Source organism: Bombus pascuorum, chromosome 11 (assembly GCF_905332965.1).
Source record: "Bombus pascuorum chromosome 11, iyBomPasc1.1, whole genome shotgun sequence".
Taxonomy (NCBI): domain Eukaryota; kingdom Metazoa; phylum Arthropoda; class Insecta; order Hymenoptera; family Apidae; genus Bombus; species Bombus pascuorum.
The window spans coordinates 9,641,496-9,659,053 of record NC_083498.1 but is presented as its reverse complement, the minus strand read 5'-3'; the positions used below and the strand labels follow the sequence as shown (position 1 = coordinate 9,659,053).

Here is a 17,558-nt window from a genome sequence, read left to right as displayed (position 1 = left end):
AATTTGTAAATAAATTATTATGTTTGAAACTATATTAATTCTATATATAATACTTTTCTTATAAATTTGAAATTACCAGTAAAATTAACATTATTACTGTTGCTTAGCTGATTCTTTACAAGCAATAGATAGATTGACTTAGCATTTGAAGTTAGAGAAAGGAAAACATTATGAAGAGATGATAAAGCAAGAACACCACTTTGCTTAACCAAGAGCGAACTTTCATAAGATGTTTCTTCTTGATAAGATAGAAATGTTGTTGTGTCCCACCAAAAAAACTTGAATTTGGAGTGTTTTGTATGGTCCCATACTATAAATGTACAATCATATAAGAATTACTAAAAATGTAATGAATTAAATATATAATACGAAATTGATCATACATAGCGGGGCATTAATGTGATCAACTGATGCTAAAACACAAATATTTGGTATATTTGCAAGACAAGATAGTAAATCTTGAGCTTTATTTGAACGTAGCATCATACCATCTATATTATGTATTAACAAATACAATCTGTCTTTTGGATTTTTCCTTAAAGTTTTTTCAATAAGATCAATACATTCAGTTGTATTGCTAGGACAATTTAACTCCAATAAATCAATAATTATACCATCAAGTATCTAAAAAATATTGCACTCTTTTTAATCATCATATTACTTGAATATTTATATCTCAACTCCATTTATATGACTTACATCTTTCATAGTTAAACTAGGAAAGAATCCATTTACTACTAGTGATGGATGATAAGATATACTTTTATAAAAATCATTGATTAAACATCTTTTCGAACCTAAGCCATAAAGCAATACAGTATAGCCTTGCCTAAAATACAATAAAGCAATACGTATTACTAAATTTTTTTAAAAGCTTATAGATTTCAATATTTTGTTCTTAACTTACTCCATAATAAAATACCACATAGGAAACAGCGTAGAGTAGTTATTAGTTATTGAATAAATATTCTTTTTATGTTGTAAAGACACATGACTTTGATTTGCTAACAATTTTTCCAATTTTTCTTTTGTTAAACGAGAATTACGTAGATGTTCTAACGTCCGATCGGATGTAACTACCTTTTCTGATTGTGTTGCAAAGTATTCATCAGTTTGCATATGCTTCAAAAATATAAGACATAACAGTAATAATGTACTGTATAATTCATATATCCATATTTTAGTGAAATTTATCATATTCTACTTACAAAATCTTTATGAATAATTGAAGGTTTATTTTTTCTAGTTACTCTTTTTGGTGTATTCAATAAATGTGACTGTGATATAAATTTTTGCTTTTGGTTCTTTGTTTTCATCTGATCTTTTTCATCATTACTAGATACTACATCCTCACTATCAGTTGTTTCTTCAGTATCTTCAAATGGATGGTAATCACTAGATTCAGATATACTCTCACTTTCACTTGATGTTAATCCAGATTCATATTTTCTTTGAATAACAGGTACTGCATATTTAAAAATAGAAATTAGTAGTCTTATATTATTGGTAAAAATATTTAATAAATTAAGAATGTTATATTATTTCAAAAGCTATACTTTTTGAAATTTTCTGCTCTTTCTTTGATGTTTTTAGTTGTTCTTTATTATAAACATCTATCTTTTCAAGAACAACTCTAGCTATGGGTAATAGAACATCATTAATAGGTGTACGACATAAATGTGCCTTCTTTGTCATAGCATCTTTTCTACTAGGTGTTTGGAATTTATATAGTGCTTGTCCGCTTACATCATCACTTGAAAATAATTCTAAATAAATAATGCATTTTTTAAATTTTGGAAGAAACAGAAAAATCAATACTAAATTCGTCATTGAAAATTTACCAACTGGCTTTTGTATACTCTCTTCTACATCTCTGAGTTCATCTTCTACTGCATTTACTGGATTATCATCCAAATTTTCATCTGAATTGGATGACATATATCTTTTAGGTTTTCTTACTAAAATAAAAATAAGTTATTCAATAATAGATTGTAAATAAACATATCTACAAAGATTAAAATTACAGTGTATCGTCAGCAATCTATATACTACCTTTTAGTCGTGAAGATCGTCGTAAATTTTCGGTAGACATTTCGTATATGATGTAATTATTTTAAGACTAAATGTACCGCAAAATTAACAACACTTGAAAAATACTGCAACTGACGTCTGATGTCTAAAAAAATAGGCGCTTTGAATCAAAATTAATCAGTGATATTAGGAAACCTAGAGTAATCACGTTTTTGTTTATCTCAAAATATCGTCTATTGCGCCACAGTACGGCAAATACTTTAATTAAATAAACAATATTTTAATAATACAATTTAGTTATTATTGTAGCAAATTTATTTATATATCGAAATATTCATTATATAATTTATTGTAGATATTACATATCGTTTGAAAGGAAAGATTTTTTTTCTTCTCTAAAAAAAAATATAACAAACAATTAATTTCTCTTTTTGAGCCAGCTAAATTTAATTGTTGCGCAATTTTGTTATTCTCATACTTGTTTATCTCGGATAGAAAAGTATGAACATTTCCATAGAATCGTACAATGAAAAATAGACTCTTGTAGCGTGGTACCGCAACAAATACACCTCGTTTGTGACGAAACTAGATAGGTTCTTGTATATGCTAGCGTGGAACCAAACAGGGCAGATCCCTAACTTTATAGGTTCTTGTATATGCTAATGTGGAACATCTTCAACTCTTGACCGCATGGTGCAGCATCTGTACGGTGGAACAACTAGAAAATCAGCATAAGTATAAAGATTTAACAGTACATTCCAATTCCAACCTATGAATTAGTTGGTTTTGTTTTTAAATTTATTGTGATGTTATTATTGTACATAACCTAGTATTGGAAGCGTATATACCAATAAAACGTGTACATTTGATTATTTTGAACATTATATATATTTATGTGACAATTTAATGTTTCATCTCATTTATATAGTATATTAGACAATAGACTTTTTAAATACAGCAAAGTATGTCAAAATTGTGCAAATTGTATTTTGTACATAAATGTTAATAATTTAATGAATTTCGTTTGACGAATTTGGAAACTATAAGAATTTTATAAGATATAATTTTATAGTTTTATCGAATATGACTGATTTAGATGTGGATGATTCTTTAACTAAGTTAAATACTCAATTAAATAAAAGCATGGTCCTAATGGATGCCACAGAAACTGAAATACCTCAGTCAAAGAGTAATAGATCTATAACGATCAACCCAAACATTCAACCTGCCAGTCCACATGTTAATTCACCTATAGTTAAGAAAAGCATTTTGAAAAAAGCTGAGAAAAAAAATCTAACAGAAGCGGAGCAACATATAGAAAATAACAAAGAAACAAGAGGTGAAATAAGTGGCAACAGAGCATCAATTAATGTAACATCTACTACAAGACCACGTACTGTAAATAAAATTTAATTTATATATATTCTGTACCTGAAATCTTTGGATAAAATTATTTTATCAATTTTATTTTAGATCAGTGATTTAGTACAACAAGAAGACTTAATTATGGAAACTACAGATACTACATTGAGTTTAGATGATCTATCTGATAGCGAAGACATATGGATCATGGATGTTCCTGGAACAGTGAGTTAAATATATTTAAATAAAAAGATAATATATTAATATTATAAATATCATGAAATTTGTAGATAGATCCAAATGAACTTAAAGGTCAGATGTTAATATTTGGAGAGAAATCTAAATTTAAAATTAAAGAGGAAAAATACTGTGCAGTGAATCATAAAGTTAAATGTAATATTACATGTGTACTTCATACTGGTAAAGTAAAATCGCAATATAAAACTGGTAATATATTTTTTAACTATTTCAAGATGTGATCAATGGCTTTTTCTAACATTTTGTATTTTTTTCATGTAGTCAATATGAAGCCAGCAGGTACAATTACTATCAGACGAAAACTTTCAAATATTTTAAAAACTAAACCAATGCAAATAGAAAAATGCAGTGTACCATTCCCAAAAAATTTGAGAACTCGGCATCCATTATTTGGTGTCAATTACAAAGGTAATGTTGAAAAAATGTAATAATGTAATTGATCTAAAGGCAAAGGATGATAATGGGTAAAAACAATATTATATATAATACATTGCTTTAAGATTGTATATCATGAGGAAATTGTGTACTACATTAACTATAAAAATTTATTTGCACCCTCATTTGTTTATAAGAAATTAAATCAACAGATAAAAATACATAGAGATAATTTTAACTGAATAATGCAAACTGTAAAATTAGTTGCTTTATAATAAAACGTAACGTTTAATTTTGGGTTATTATGGAAAATTGACAAAATGTTATTGTATCCCATATCAACGACACATGTAATATGAATGAATGAGTTTTACATTTAATTAATTGAAATAACTTTGAAAGAATAGAATTCGTTCGATGAGAATGTGCCTTATTTTATCCAATACTAGGAACATTTGTTTTCATGCGTTGGTGCCATTGTCATATCAGTCACTGATCATTTCCGAGTGCGCAGTAAATATAAAATAGAAGAAACTGTGAGCATCAAAATTTCCAATAGAACTTGATACACTATAAAAAATATTCGTTAAGTGCCCATTTTATATCACGCGTAAATAATAAACTTATTTAATTGAATAAAAAAAGAATAGGAAGCATAGATTTGTACGGTCATAATAATATAATCGAAGTTTTAGTTTGACATGCGCTTTCAGAATCCTTTACCTATGCGCCTTTCTTTAAATACCAGTATATGTAATGTCCGCTTCTGCGCAGTCGCGGTGCGCATGCGACCAGATCTAGAAGACTGTACAAAAATTTCCCAGTACAGAAAAGAGATTTGTTAGTGGAAAAGTTATAACGTAAGTAAACAAGAGTCAAGAAATTTGGACGGACGAATGCGTGAACATAACTCTAGAATCAACGAAAACGGTGTCACGCGGTTTATCTATTACCGAGGACTGTCGAAAAGTTTCTCTATTGTAACGAAGTTAAGGTTAAACGAACCAGGTATACCCTGTAACCAGTCCAGGGTATTTAGCAACCCCTCTGACGACAAATCATTCAATCCTTTGTGACGTTCGCCGCGAGCCATACTATGTTAATCGCGCTGTACTACAGTTTTTTTTTTTTTTTTTTTCATAAACTGAAATATTTGAGTTGGGGCCATTACTTGTTTGCATTCGAACTGGGATCACGGGTTTCTTTTAAAAAAGTAGGTACAACAGATATGAGAAATCGGTGAGAGTCTTTTTCTTTCACGCGCAAGATCAAGACAACGACCATTGGCTAAAAAGGGACAAAACGAATGATGGCATCGTTATTCTATCTATCTTCCTTTTTGTATGTTGTTTCTTTCTCTCTCGTTCTGTCTCTACTCTTCTCTCTGTTGCTCCTTCTCCTACTCTCTCTTCTCTTCCCCTCCCTTCTCTTTCCCTCCGCCACTCCTTTTCGTTACTTCCATTCCTCATTCTCTCGCTCGCCTTTTCCCCCCTTCAAAATCGTAACGCGAAACATCGAGCCATCGTCCTTGCGTATGTGAATAGTTGTATTTGAATCTCCGGAGAATTTACGTGTCATGTCCCACCACGCCGACTTTTCCACGGATTTTCACGTACGTTCCTGCTATAGCGTAGTACCTCTCACTCGCTCTCTGACGTTTCTTCGCTTCTCTCGACGCCACCAACAGCTGTTTCATCCGATCGTCGCCCTCTCGTATAGTTCGTGTCTCACCGTAAGAGCGAGGGAGAGAGAGAGAGAGAGAAAGTGAGTGGGAGAGTACAGACGGTGGGCCCTACCGCAAGTTTTTCGTCGTCGTTCTCAACCTCACGTACAAACTTGTCATTTCTACGTCCACCGTAGGGCATACGCGATTAACCTAATTCTCTGAAATCTAAGGCGTTATTTGTTCGTTTAACGTTCGTCTGACAGCTCCTGTCAAACGGACCCTTCCTTTCCAACTGTTCGTCAAATCTGTCAGCTAAACAGTCACCGTCTTCTATTATATTTTCTGCGAGAAAATATTCTGTTTTAATTTCTTCTGGTATATGATTCATTTCAACGCTTTCACGGTGAAATATTTCCAAAAAAGAAATTCCGTTACGATGTACGTTGCAAAGGATTTTCTTGCGAATTGACGTGGAATTCCACGAAAACGGCTGCTAATACTCGATGACACGTCTGACTCATAACATTTTTATAGTACAATGTTTTAATGTCCCATTATTTGTTTCAGATTGTGCAAGGATATTAGTGTATAAGAAGTTGCAAGTACAGTCAATTACATAGTATCAAGGCATTGTGGAGACTTTGCACGTATGTGTACCAAATTTACATTGATAATGATGTTATTTTTCAATTAAAATGTATGTTCCAAGTATTTTCAGTGTTACCATGTGTATTTCATTGATAATATTATTACCATGATTAAAATATTTTGATAATTGATAATTACAAATTTTTCATATATACGATCAAAAGAGTGTTAAATACCTTGTGTAAAATACTTCTTATTTGTGTGCAGGATTTATAACTAAAGAAAATCTTAATAACTTACTATATTGTGTGATATAAAAACTAGAAACAAAAATGTCAGTATTGAATCAAAGTGGAGAAGATGCAGTGGAATGTCCTTTGTGTATGGAACCATTGGAAGTGGATGATTTGAATTTCTTTCCATGTACTTGTGGATATCAAATATGTAGATTTTGCTGGCATAGAATTCGTACAGATGAAAATGGTTTATGCCCTGCTTGTCGGAAGGCCTATTCTGAAAATCCTGCCGATTTTAAACCTCTCAGTATGGAAGAAATTGCAAGGTATGTAACAGCCATTTTATGATGTGTTTATATGAATCATTGATATTTATTATATTCATTTTCCTTGTTAGATTAAAAGCAGAAAAGAGATTAAAAGATCAGCAACGTAAGCAAAGGGTTACAGAAAACCGTAAACATCTAGCAAATGTGAGAGTAGTACAAAAAAATCTAGTATTTGTAGTAGGATTACCATTGAGACTTGCGGATGCTGATGTAAGTAAGGTCACTAATAATTTAAATAAAATATTATTGTTGACATTTAGTATTTTTGTAATAATTGATTTTCAGATATTAAAGCGGCATGAATATTTTGGAAAATTTGGCAAAATTCACAAGGTTGTAATAAATCAAAGCACTTCCTATGCAGGGTCTCAAGGTCCTAGTGCTTCAGCTTACGTTACTTATCAGGTAAGTTCTGCATACTTTTACGTTAGAAGCTATATTATTTTACTACTTTTAGGAATTATATATATATTTTTTAAATTTCTTTATTATTAGCGTCAAGAAGATGCACTACGTGCTATAGAGGCTGTGAATAACGTTGTTATGGATGGACGGACAATTAAAACGTCGCTAGGAACAACAAAGTATTGTTCACATTTTATGCGTAATCAGCCTTGTCCGAAACCAGATTGTATGTATTTACATGATCTTGGGGACCAGGAGGCATCATTTACAAAAGAAGAGATGCATCAGGGCAAACATCAAGAATATGAGCGCAAACTGGTGCAATCGTTACATGCGTCACATGCGTCACATGCATCTGCACAACGGTAATTTATTTTACATTTGAAATTACTGAATTATAGTTGAAAGAGAAGACAGCATAATTCAAATAATAACTTTTTTATGCAAGGAAACCAACACCATCACCATCAGTGACAGGCAGTATTGTTAGAGAGAATGGAACTTCAAATTCTCAAGCCAAAGAAGCTTGGCCATCGTTACAAACTGGACAGACAAATAGTGGGTTTTTCTTTCACAAATATAATTATATTTAAAAACAATATAATCATATGTAGATTATTAATTATTCTAATCTTATATATACAGGTTCACAAACAAATTGTAAAGAATTATCACCGCCATCACAAACAACATCGCAGCAAAACAACATGACAAACGGAAGTAGTACAACAAACCAGCAGAGTCATGTATCCTCTGGTAGTTCAACACAACAGAACAATAATAACAAAGGTGAAAATATGAATATACGGAGAGGAAAAAGTAATAGTGAAAGTAAAGCTCAAGCAGCACGGAATAAACACAAAAATTGTCAAAACAAAGAAAAACATAGTACACGGACAACTTCCCGATCAGAATCTAGCTCTATTGGTGCACAGAATAATGTGCAATCACAAATTAATGGACAGAAGGATATTAGAAATTTTTCCTCCGAATCGAATAGTGATGTACTACAGAAATTGGGTAGTAAGTGTAAATCGGAACAACAATCACAACCGCAGCAGCCACCACCTCAACAACAATCACAACAACAAAGTAATAAAGGATCTAAATTAGTTCAGCATCAACAGCAACAACAACAACAGCAGCAACAATCTCAAGAACTTAAAGTAAATGGAATAATGCAGAATGGAGAACGTCGGCATTCGGATAGTGAAACAGATCATCAACGTGAAGGTAGTACACCGGCTAGTACAATTTCGAGTACGGAAGATCCGAATGTGAATCATCAAGTGGAACATTTAACAGAATCAAGTGAGGAGAATAGTGGTGCTGCAATTTTGGGTGAGTTCCTTATATTCGTGATCATTTCTATATGTATTGATTTCTTGCTTCTAAAATAAATGTAGAAAATGACTAAATTCAATATATAACATTCGTTAAATAATATGTGAATAAGAGAAACAGAATGATCAAAATGTCTATTATAACTATTATTACTAAAAATGTATATTAGAGTTTAAAATAACGTTTATAAAATATTTATAGAATTATGTTTGGAAACCTTTTATTTTTTAGGTTCAAAAAGTTATAGGATAAAATTTAAACTTATTTGTTTTATGATAATTTTAAACAATGTTTATTGATAAAATATTCTTTTTTTGTTACATTAAACTGTGTTAATTTTTTTATATATTTGTTTTTTGGTAATATTTCTGTAATTTAATAAAGTTCTATGAATATATATTTGCAAGAAAAGAAGTAGGAGAAAGTTTATTCTTTCGATTTATGAAGAGTCTGTGAGAGGCTATAGATAGGAGTTACAATATTTAAATCATTTAAATATTAAAATATGTCATGCAAAGTATTTGTAATAAATGACAAATCATTCTAAATGTGTGCCTATCTCTTATAACACTGTATGCTGTACTTTAAACATAAAACAATAACTTTTGAGCAATGTATAGTATATTAATGACATGCACATCTTATGGCTGTCTCATAACTGTAGAATAAATTTTGAATAGTTATAGATATATGCCAAAATAAAGAGAATTCTTTAAAAAAAAATAGTAACTGTTTTTTGTGTTTTTGTACACACTTGACTTTATCCTTCTTGTAAGTTGCATCATTTGGGCAAACATATATATGAAAGTGTCTGGAAAATTGTTTATTATTTTTATTTCTATATGCAATGAATGTCTACATAATATATCTTATGTATGTATAGAATTGGCTTTTTTCCTTCTTTTTTTTTTGTAATTTCTCACTTTATATTTAAATATAATTTTCTAGACACATAATTTTACATTTTGAGATTCATTAATGGTGGCAGAGAGGAATGGTATTAGAAGCTGTTTATTCTGGCATTTTCCACTACCAAAATGATTTGATTGCATAGAGATTGTAGTGTAGAAATTTGTGCATATCATCTTTAGGTTCCTCTCCAGCTAGCACAAATTCATCACAAGGTGCCAATCAACAGCCACCACCAGGACTACATAATGGGTCTCAAATACAATTCAATCATCGATCGATCTTTCAGACGGACAATAATAGTTTCTTCAATTCAAATACTTTCCAGAAAATCTCTACCACCACCTCAGTGCCACCTACTTCTTTGACAGGCATGTACACATAATCTTTGTTTAGTGCTGTGGTTTCCTCAAATTGATTTGTGGATTTATAATCACTTATAGTAATGAACTCGAGTTATTATAAAAACTGATTAAGTTTTTATATTTGTTTGTTTTCCTTTTATATTCTCCTATAGTTTATATACAAATATAAAAAATGTTATAATTATTTTTTTTTGGATATACAGCAAATCCAAACCTGAATTGGACAACCACAGGCTTAGCTTCTATACCTGATTCTTTGCCAATCGTTCAATCCAGTGAAGATTGGCAAGCAGCTTTTGGTTTTCAACCTGAAACTTCACAAACAAATCATGTTGTACAAAAATCCAGTCCTTCTAGTTCGCCAGGAGTGAATTTCAATTCTGAAGGTTTTGTAGATGAAGAAGTTTACGCTAATTTACAGTATACTACTCTATCAGAACCTTCTGGTACTTTTACATCAAGCTTGCTTGTTAATTCTCCTGCATCTAAATTCATGGCAGATTTTCAACAAAACTCATTGCAACAAAGGCTTGCCCTGCAGGTAAGCAGTTTATAAGATAATTAATCAAATATAAATATCATTTAAATTGTCTTTATACTACTAAATATAGATAATAAGAAGAATAACTATAATTTCTTAAGGCACAACAAAATCAAGAAAACTGTGAATATATAAAACAAAATGGTCATGCTACTATGGAGGAAGTTAGGAACCATAAAGAATCTGGTTCGGATATAAAGCCTGATGATGATCTAGGTTTTGATCCTTTCCATGAAACACAGAAAGCTTTGGCTGAACTTATGGAAAATGAAATGCAAATTCAACAACAAAGGTTTCACCAACAACAACAACAACAAAGAGAACGAGAAGAGCAAAATAGGGTACAACATCAACAGAATATTGCAAACCTCGGTCAACAACATTTTCCACAGGTAATTTTTATATCTTCCTTGGCAACTGTATGAAATTTAATAATTTATCAATAGTAATTCTTGAAAACAAACAATAATAGTTTCATGATTATTTTTGTTTTCATATCATATTATTATATATGGCTATTATTTAGGTCGCCCATATAGCACATTTGCAACAGCAGGCCCAACATCTGCAGAATCTACAAGTTATTCAACAGTCGCATTCCTTGCTGTCTCGTCTTCCACAAAATTTGTTACAAAGTGGTACCCAAAGCCCTGCTCAGAGTACTGTGGCTGCTGCTAGTTTGGGACAACGTAGCCGCCTTCCACCACCAGGTTTCCCTGGTTCTACACCAAATCACATGAATTCTTTTGGTCTTGGTATACCGCGACCGGCTCCCACGAACAATGCTCTTTCGGGTTAGTATTTTTGTAATTTTGTCAATAATCTGTGATGACTGTAAACGTATATTATGTTTACATTGTTCATCTGAGAAAAATATACACAATAACAACAAACGTTTTGTAACTTTAGAAAGTAATAGTGTATTCTTTGTTTGCTTATATAAATTGGAAATAGCAAGATAGTGTTAGTAAATATGTATTTGTGGTGAGCAATAGTGTTATCCAAGTATAAAAGTGAATTCTTGTGACTTTGCAAAAAATCTATATAATATTATACATGAGTCATTCGTCTAGTGTGCTGTTTACAGGAGCACAACCACCACAACAAAATACCTATCTTCCAAATGGAAACCCTCTTCTGAATTCACAAGGTACATTGTAATAATAATCACTATTATTACTTGAGCATTTTATATTATTTTTATGACTAATATCTAAAATTTAATTAACATATAAAACAGGTATTAGTAAATGCGCGGGAGATGCAGTGTATACGCTTAAAGATTGGTGTGATATTAATAATCAACAACAGCAGCAACAATTTCATCATCAAGCATTACATCAAAAAGGCGGATGGAACAATTTTGGACCTATTGCAGACTGGACTTCGATTGATCCAGCTATTGTTAGTTCTTCTAGGCCTCTTCCATTCCAAACTACTAGTACATGGCAATTTCCACATGTTCATCCTACACACACTGTATCACATAATGCGCAACAGGTATTAGATACTTTTATGATATTTCATTTTCATTATTACATCTTATATTTTCAGAAATTTAAAATAAATTTAAAAGTACATATTGCATAGTAAATCTTCATAATAAATTTTGTTCATAAGGAACAACAGAATGCACCAACTCAACATTGGGCAATGCAACCACCTCCAGGTTTTGCTGCACCAGTGACTACGGGACAACTAAGTAATCAACAACCAAGCACAACTGCACAGCCGCACACTAAACTTATCTCAGCAGGATCGGAAATTGAAAGTAAGTCTCTCCCCGTGATATTTCAATTTCTGCTTTTATTAAATACAATAATAAAACACATTAAATATCTATATTACAGATCTATAAATAATTATGCATACACGAAGTGTACAAGTGACGTGATAAAACATCCATGTGGGACAAGATATTAGCAATGATACAAACACCCGACAGTCTGTTACGTACGTTTTCCTGACCCGTATCTATATCTTTGAATTACTTTTATTCCGATACTTTCTTCTCATTGTATTAGCATTCATGACTAAAAGCAAGTATTGGAAGACATTGGAATATAATTTAATGAACACTTTCGAATATATGCGACGAATATACTCCTATATACGTTCTCAATAATATTCTCATATTTAACCTATAGTAAATTCGAACTATTTACAAGTCTGGCAGTTTTACTATGATTAAGTTTATCTAGATCGAGATGATACAGGCATCAAAGGCAATGATCATGATTTAATAATTAACACATTAAATAAAATACTTACTAAAATAATTACACTAAACTAAAATTTTTGTGTATATATTACTCGGATTCAAGTAAACAATATTCAAGCGAACATAAGAAATGCTTTTTTGTGTAAATAACTTTTTCTGAAGGATATATATCAAGGACGAAAGTTTCATACGATGGAAATTCGTAAACCGTTATTTTTTTTTTGTATTAATATAATTTTTGTTTAAATTTAAAACGCGGGATTATGTTACAACAGAAAAAAATAATTGACACTTAACACGTCCTTTTATTTAAAACATAGCAATGTATTACATTTATATTATAAAGTGCTTATATATACTGGCAACATTAGAACAAATTTTTTAACAGAATATCTATCTGTTTATCTCCTAGACAAAAGATTTCTGTTATATATGTATTATAAATATGTATTATTATTGTGAAAATGCGCAGATAGATACATGCTAATAAAAAAATTGAAATTTAAAAACTCATAAGGAAATCAATTGTTATTGTTGTTTTTTTCTCTTTTTTTTTTTGTCAAAAATAATTTTAAATCTGAAAGCTTAATTGAAAATTGCTAGTTCCTGCAACTTGAGTCATGGTTATCATCTTGAAATTCACATTCAATATGCATTTTTTTTTATCTTTCTGTTTTAATCGAACTGATATTGCAATGTCGGCATTAATGTGTCTGATAAATATCCTACAATCTCTTATTCTCATCTAATTTTAAAATACAAAAGATTAAAAAATGTTTGTTTCATTAATATAGTGTCGAATATGTAACGTGGAAATAGATTATGAAGAATATAAGAGAGATGAACTATGATAGTGGCGCTTTAAAAAAATTAAGTGTAAGAAAATCTTTGATATACTTTAAAAATATATACATCAAAGTTTATGCCAGACGAATATATTTGTTTAATTTATGGTAGATACTTCGTCGCATTTGTTTAATCAGTCAACAACGTGTTAAAATATCCAGATTAAATTGGTTTAGGAATTAAAGTCACAAAGTTAAATAATATTCAGGCATACATAGGATTCAGGAAACGACGAGCAACTGTCGAAAAGATAAATATGAATGAATCAGCGTATCCGAATCTCGAGTACGTACGAAACGACTACGATATACATATAACGAAATATGTCTGAATGATAGTACTATAATACGAAGTGTTATCGTCGAATGATTAAATTTTTGTGGCAGATTGTTAAATAAACATATCTGCTAATTCAACACGATTAAAGAAAACACGATGCATATACAAGAGAATAATTGAGATACAGATATAATTATAACAAATTTAATTGAAGGTAACCGAGAAATATACAACATGCGCAAGATATTAATGAAAAAACGCAGTTTAATTTATAATATCCTGTTTCCTTTCAAATATCTCATTTAATTTTCCTACTTTCTTATATACTCACCTTCAATTTCACCTTTCCTCGTGTGTCTAAACCCATTCAAAATATTTTTTTCTGAGTAATAAAAAATCAAGCAATTTGTAAATAACGTTTTTCACGTTAAATTCACATTTATTAAATTCTGATATACAAATAACAAAATAGCATATTCCAATAACATGTATTATATCTTTGATCATAGCTTGTATATAATTATTGAAGTTCAGTACAATAATGGCATAATGTTAAACTCATTTTGCAATTATACATGCATTCCTCAATAATAATGTGAAAAGGAAAACATGTAAATATTACACACCAATAAGAAAAATCAATACTATTTCAATCTTTCACGAATTTATCGCTACTTCATCGTGTTAAGTGAGAACATAAAAACCGTAAAAAATTTGTATCCAATTACTATTAGATGTCAGCAACCTCCGAATTGCGAATTTCTAAGCAAGGTACGTTGACAAATTCTTATCATATTACTATACTGATATTGAAGATGGATGTATATGTCTCACAATGACTAGTTAAATAAAAAATTTAAGTTGAGAATTGTGTGTTATCTAGACACTAATTAAAAGCATATGAAGCAGAATAAACTGCTTTTGCAAAAATAATAGTTGATATATATATATTTTTTTATATTAATTGATCCATTTAATTTACGTTTTAAATTTAATATAAATATGAAATACAATCATGTAAAAATTAATGCAGTTTTATATCAATCTCGTAATTCATACTTATATATAGCCATGAATAGCTATAAAATTAAATTCTATATACACACAGTTGTTAAAATTTGTTTATACTGTACTTCAGTTGATTGGAAATTCGTGGTAAATAACTGTTCCAATATGTTGTATAGTTTTCTTTGATACTGGAAAAATTAATATTATTGCTAGTGAAAGCTCACAACAGCACAAACGCTAAACACAAGGGTAGTATAAACATTGCACATAGTTATATAACACTAAAAAACTATGGGAATTTGCACCAGATTTTCCAAACTAACGAACCTTTCGGTCTAAGGTATTTATTGAATTTTTGATTTGCTCATTTTTCTTTATTTTTCAAACTTTTACGTATCAATCCCCAAAATGCCTTAGGTTTTAAATTATTTTGAACTGCTGTAAACTTCCATCCCATATGATCACCACAATTTTTACACGTTGCGACAGTCCAGGCGTATCTATCATGAAATAAATCCACGTCTAAAGTAGTTTAATATAAAGTATGAAAGAATAGAATAAAATATATGAAGAAATAATTCTTACCCTGGAAACCATGTATAATTTATTGATGGTGGATTATCACTTAGGGCTAGGCCTTGCGCGTGATATAAAGTTACAGTTTCATGTATAATACCAGAAGGGTTACAATATGTACCCTGTGGACCTTCTTTACTCATTGGAAACATATGTGATTGTCTTCCAATGTAAGAATCGCAATTACAACAAACAAATATTTTATCCTATAAAACAAAAATATAATCTATTAATCTTAAAGATTTAAAATAATTGTATTTAGAACGATTTAATAGAAACTGTTAATTTTATATACTTCTACTAGATATTTAATTTCCCTTTGTAGCCTCGAAATTGCGCAATCGTAATTTAATAAAACGATTCGCTCATTATCATCTAGTAACAAATTTTGGGCAACCCAGAATGATAAGTCTGATGGATCTTCTGGTATACTACTCCCTTCTGTAATAAATCAATAATTTTAAGTTAAAATGATGTACAAACAACATTAAAATTACAAGATATTGTATAAGAATCATGTATAGTACTAGTACGTACTGCTTTCGATGAATTGTAAACGTTGTCGTATTTTTAACGAAAGTCTTAACGGATCATATTGTCGGTATACCCAAGCAGGCCAAGGGGTTACTACAGCATCTAAATTTTCTACTTTTTCTTGTTTCTTAAAATCTTCCTCATTTTTCGGATGTATTCGTATATGATCTAACGAGGCTATACGTTCATCAAAGAATGGTGGCCCAAGCGTTATTTCTGGTAAGACTTGTACACGGGCTGATATTTTATCATATCCCTACATATGTAGAAGTAAATATATTAATCGTTTTTTTTTTCAGAAATACCTGATTTTACAACCAAATGCCCTTGTTATAAGAGTCATGAGTGTATAGAAGAACAAAGGAAATTTACATATATAATACATAATTTAATTAACATATATTATTACTTTGACAATTACTATATTACATATATGATTTATTTTAAAACTTACCTGAATTATAACTCTGAGAATCTTAAATCTTTGCCTGCCTTTAGCTTTCAAACGAAAACCTTGATCAGGGTCATACATACACTCATAAATTTCAGCAGTTGTACCTATTGGTACCATTTTATCATATCCCAAACATACAACACCTAATGTTCGGTCATTTTCAATGCAAGTTCTTATCATATCGATGGTTTGTGCATCAAATACTGTCATTGGTAATGTTTGTCCAGGAAATAACATGACAGACTGTTTCACTAGCAATGGCAAGTTAACGTAAAGTCCATCATCTAATATTGTCCTCCCTCTAAGTTCTTCTAAATTATGTCCTAAATACTAATTAAATACATTTATATTATAACATTCCAAACACAACTCTAATAACATCTTTCTGTCTAAATTACATAGAAAATTAAAAACAAATATTTAGCATAAGTTTGGAAACATATATTGAAAATTTACAGAATGTGTTGCTGGTAATGTCAAATCAAAAGTGCTTTCAGTAGATATAGATGTTTCATCTGTATTTTCTTCTGAATAATCCTCTTCGACATTATTTTGTCTATTTTCTGGATATTCTGTAATACAAATATTTTTTTCTTTTCTTGTGTTTCTTTATGTACGAAGATATATATGTATATATACAAAAGACTTAAAGTGATTTATAAGGATAATACGAGAGTATAATGATATGAAAGTATCAGAAGTAGAAAAATAACGTATATGTAAAATTGTAAAAATTTAAGACGTATAATTTTATAAGTAATTGATAAGAAAGAATCTCTGCATTTTGGAACAATATGTGGAAAACTCGCTACATAACCTGTAATTGTTTAAAGGATAATTTAATATATTTAAATGTGCGCCATATAAAACGATATACCTAATTCGCTGTGTGTTCCGTCATCATCTGCATTGGCATCCATGTCATCTACCTATTCCTTTGAACTTTTGAGATCTTGTAAAATTGTAAACAATCAGTACTTTTCCTCTCACAAACGTCAAACACGATAAGCCCTCTATCATCAATTTACGTATTTACATAAAATGCACTTTACAGTTTTCATGAATCAAGCTTCATTTAGAATGTAAATCTATACGTTTTTTTATCACTTAAGTCATATTAAATACATTTCGATTTTTAATTACCTTATCGACAAAATAATTAATTAATTATTATTTTTCAAAATGCAAAATTGCTTTATTTATAAAACGTGGATTAAGTTTATCTTACATG

The 17,558-nt window shown here is 30.2% G+C and overlaps 4 protein-coding genes across 16 annotated transcripts in view; 2 read left to right on the top strand and 2 right to left on the bottom strand.

Moving 5' to 3' along the window:
- Positions 1 to 2,355, bottom strand: part of LOC132912352 (origin recognition complex subunit 2) — a 113,593-nt gene extending 111,238 nt beyond the window's left edge. For 2 of the 3 annotated variants that reach the window (XM_060969747.1, XM_060969748.1), the window contains exons 1-8: positions 2,053 to 2,355; positions 1,842 to 1,958; positions 1,557 to 1,766; positions 1,209 to 1,465; positions 908 to 1,122; positions 700 to 829; positions 384 to 624; positions 77 to 310 (exon numbers count right to left, since the gene is read on the bottom strand). In XM_060969747.1, the coding sequence (XP_060825730.1) occupies positions 77 to 310; positions 384 to 624; positions 700 to 829; positions 908 to 1,122; positions 1,209 to 1,465; positions 1,557 to 1,766; positions 1,842 to 1,958; positions 2,053 to 2,092 (1,444 nt within the window). In that variant the 5' untranslated portion in view covers positions 2,093 to 2,355. Of the gene's footprint in view, positions 1 to 76; positions 311 to 383; positions 625 to 699; positions 830 to 907; positions 1,123 to 1,208; positions 1,466 to 1,556; positions 1,767 to 1,841; positions 1,959 to 2,052 lie in introns of those variants that run through there. The other variant, XM_060969749.1, reaches the window with a different exon arrangement.
- A 403-nt stretch (positions 2,356 to 2,758) lies between these two features.
- Positions 2,759 to 4,322, top strand: LOC132912310 (uncharacterized). Of its 2 annotated transcripts, none has more exons than XM_060969712.1 (4): positions 2,759 to 3,429; positions 3,505 to 3,618; positions 3,684 to 3,813; positions 3,913 to 4,322. In XM_060969712.1, exons 1-4 carry the CDS (start codon positions 3,115 to 3,117, stop codon positions 4,077 to 4,079), a joined length of 726 nt encoding a protein of 241 aa, XP_060825695.1. In that variant the 5' UTR covers positions 2,759 to 3,114; the 3' UTR covers positions 4,080 to 4,322. The 2 variants fall into 2 exon arrangements, with proteins under 2 accessions (XP_060825695.1, XP_060825694.1); XM_060969711.1 differs by having other exon boundaries at positions 2,764 to 3,429; positions 3,684 to 3,840.
- Positions 4,323 to 4,779: 457 nt separating this feature from the next.
- Positions 4,780 to 14,670, top strand: LOC132912256 (TPR-containing protein DDB_G0280363). 8 transcript variants are annotated; one of them, XM_060969553.1, is made up of 16 exons: positions 4,780 to 4,886; positions 6,260 to 6,339; positions 6,548 to 6,842; positions 6,914 to 7,055; positions 7,131 to 7,250; positions 7,341 to 7,615; positions 7,699 to 7,808; positions 7,896 to 8,591; positions 9,686 to 9,874; positions 10,072 to 10,409; positions 10,511 to 10,801; positions 10,936 to 11,203; positions 11,497 to 11,559; positions 11,650 to 11,909; positions 12,030 to 12,180; positions 12,260 to 14,670. In XM_060969553.1, the coding sequence occupies exons 3-16, from the start codon at positions 6,613 to 6,615 to the stop codon at positions 12,265 to 12,267; spliced, it is 3,141 nt and encodes a 1,046-aa protein (XP_060825536.1). In that variant the 5' UTR covers positions 4,780 to 4,886; positions 6,260 to 6,339; positions 6,548 to 6,612; the 3' UTR covers positions 12,268 to 14,670. The 8 variants fall into 8 exon arrangements, with proteins under 8 accessions (XP_060825536.1, XP_060825542.1, XP_060825535.1 ...); XM_060969559.1 differs by lacking the exon at positions 4,780 to 4,886 and adding an exon at positions 4,893 to 5,034 and having other exon boundaries at positions 12,039 to 12,180; XM_060969552.1 differs by lacking the exon at positions 4,780 to 4,886 and adding an exon at positions 4,893 to 5,034.
- Positions 14,161 to 17,426, bottom strand: LOC132912291 (protein cereblon). Of its 3 annotated transcripts, XM_060969657.1 has the most exons (8): positions 17,205 to 17,425; positions 16,784 to 16,899; positions 16,328 to 16,657; positions 15,877 to 16,129; positions 15,635 to 15,780; positions 15,349 to 15,545; positions 15,091 to 15,263; positions 14,161 to 14,951 (listed from the first exon to the last, which is right to left on the bottom strand). In XM_060969657.1, exons 1-7 carry the CDS (start codon positions 17,245 to 17,247, stop codon positions 15,128 to 15,130), a joined length of 1,221 nt encoding a protein of 406 aa, XP_060825640.1. In that variant the 5' UTR covers positions 17,248 to 17,425; the 3' UTR covers positions 14,161 to 14,951; positions 15,091 to 15,127. The 3 variants fall into 3 exon arrangements, with proteins under 3 accessions (XP_060825640.1, XP_060825639.1, XP_060825641.1); XM_060969656.1 differs by having other exon boundaries at positions 14,161 to 15,263; positions 17,205 to 17,424; XM_060969658.1 differs by lacking the exon at positions 14,161 to 14,951 and having other exon boundaries at positions 15,092 to 15,285; positions 17,205 to 17,426.
- Between the last annotated feature and the right edge of the window lie 132 nt (positions 17,427 to 17,558).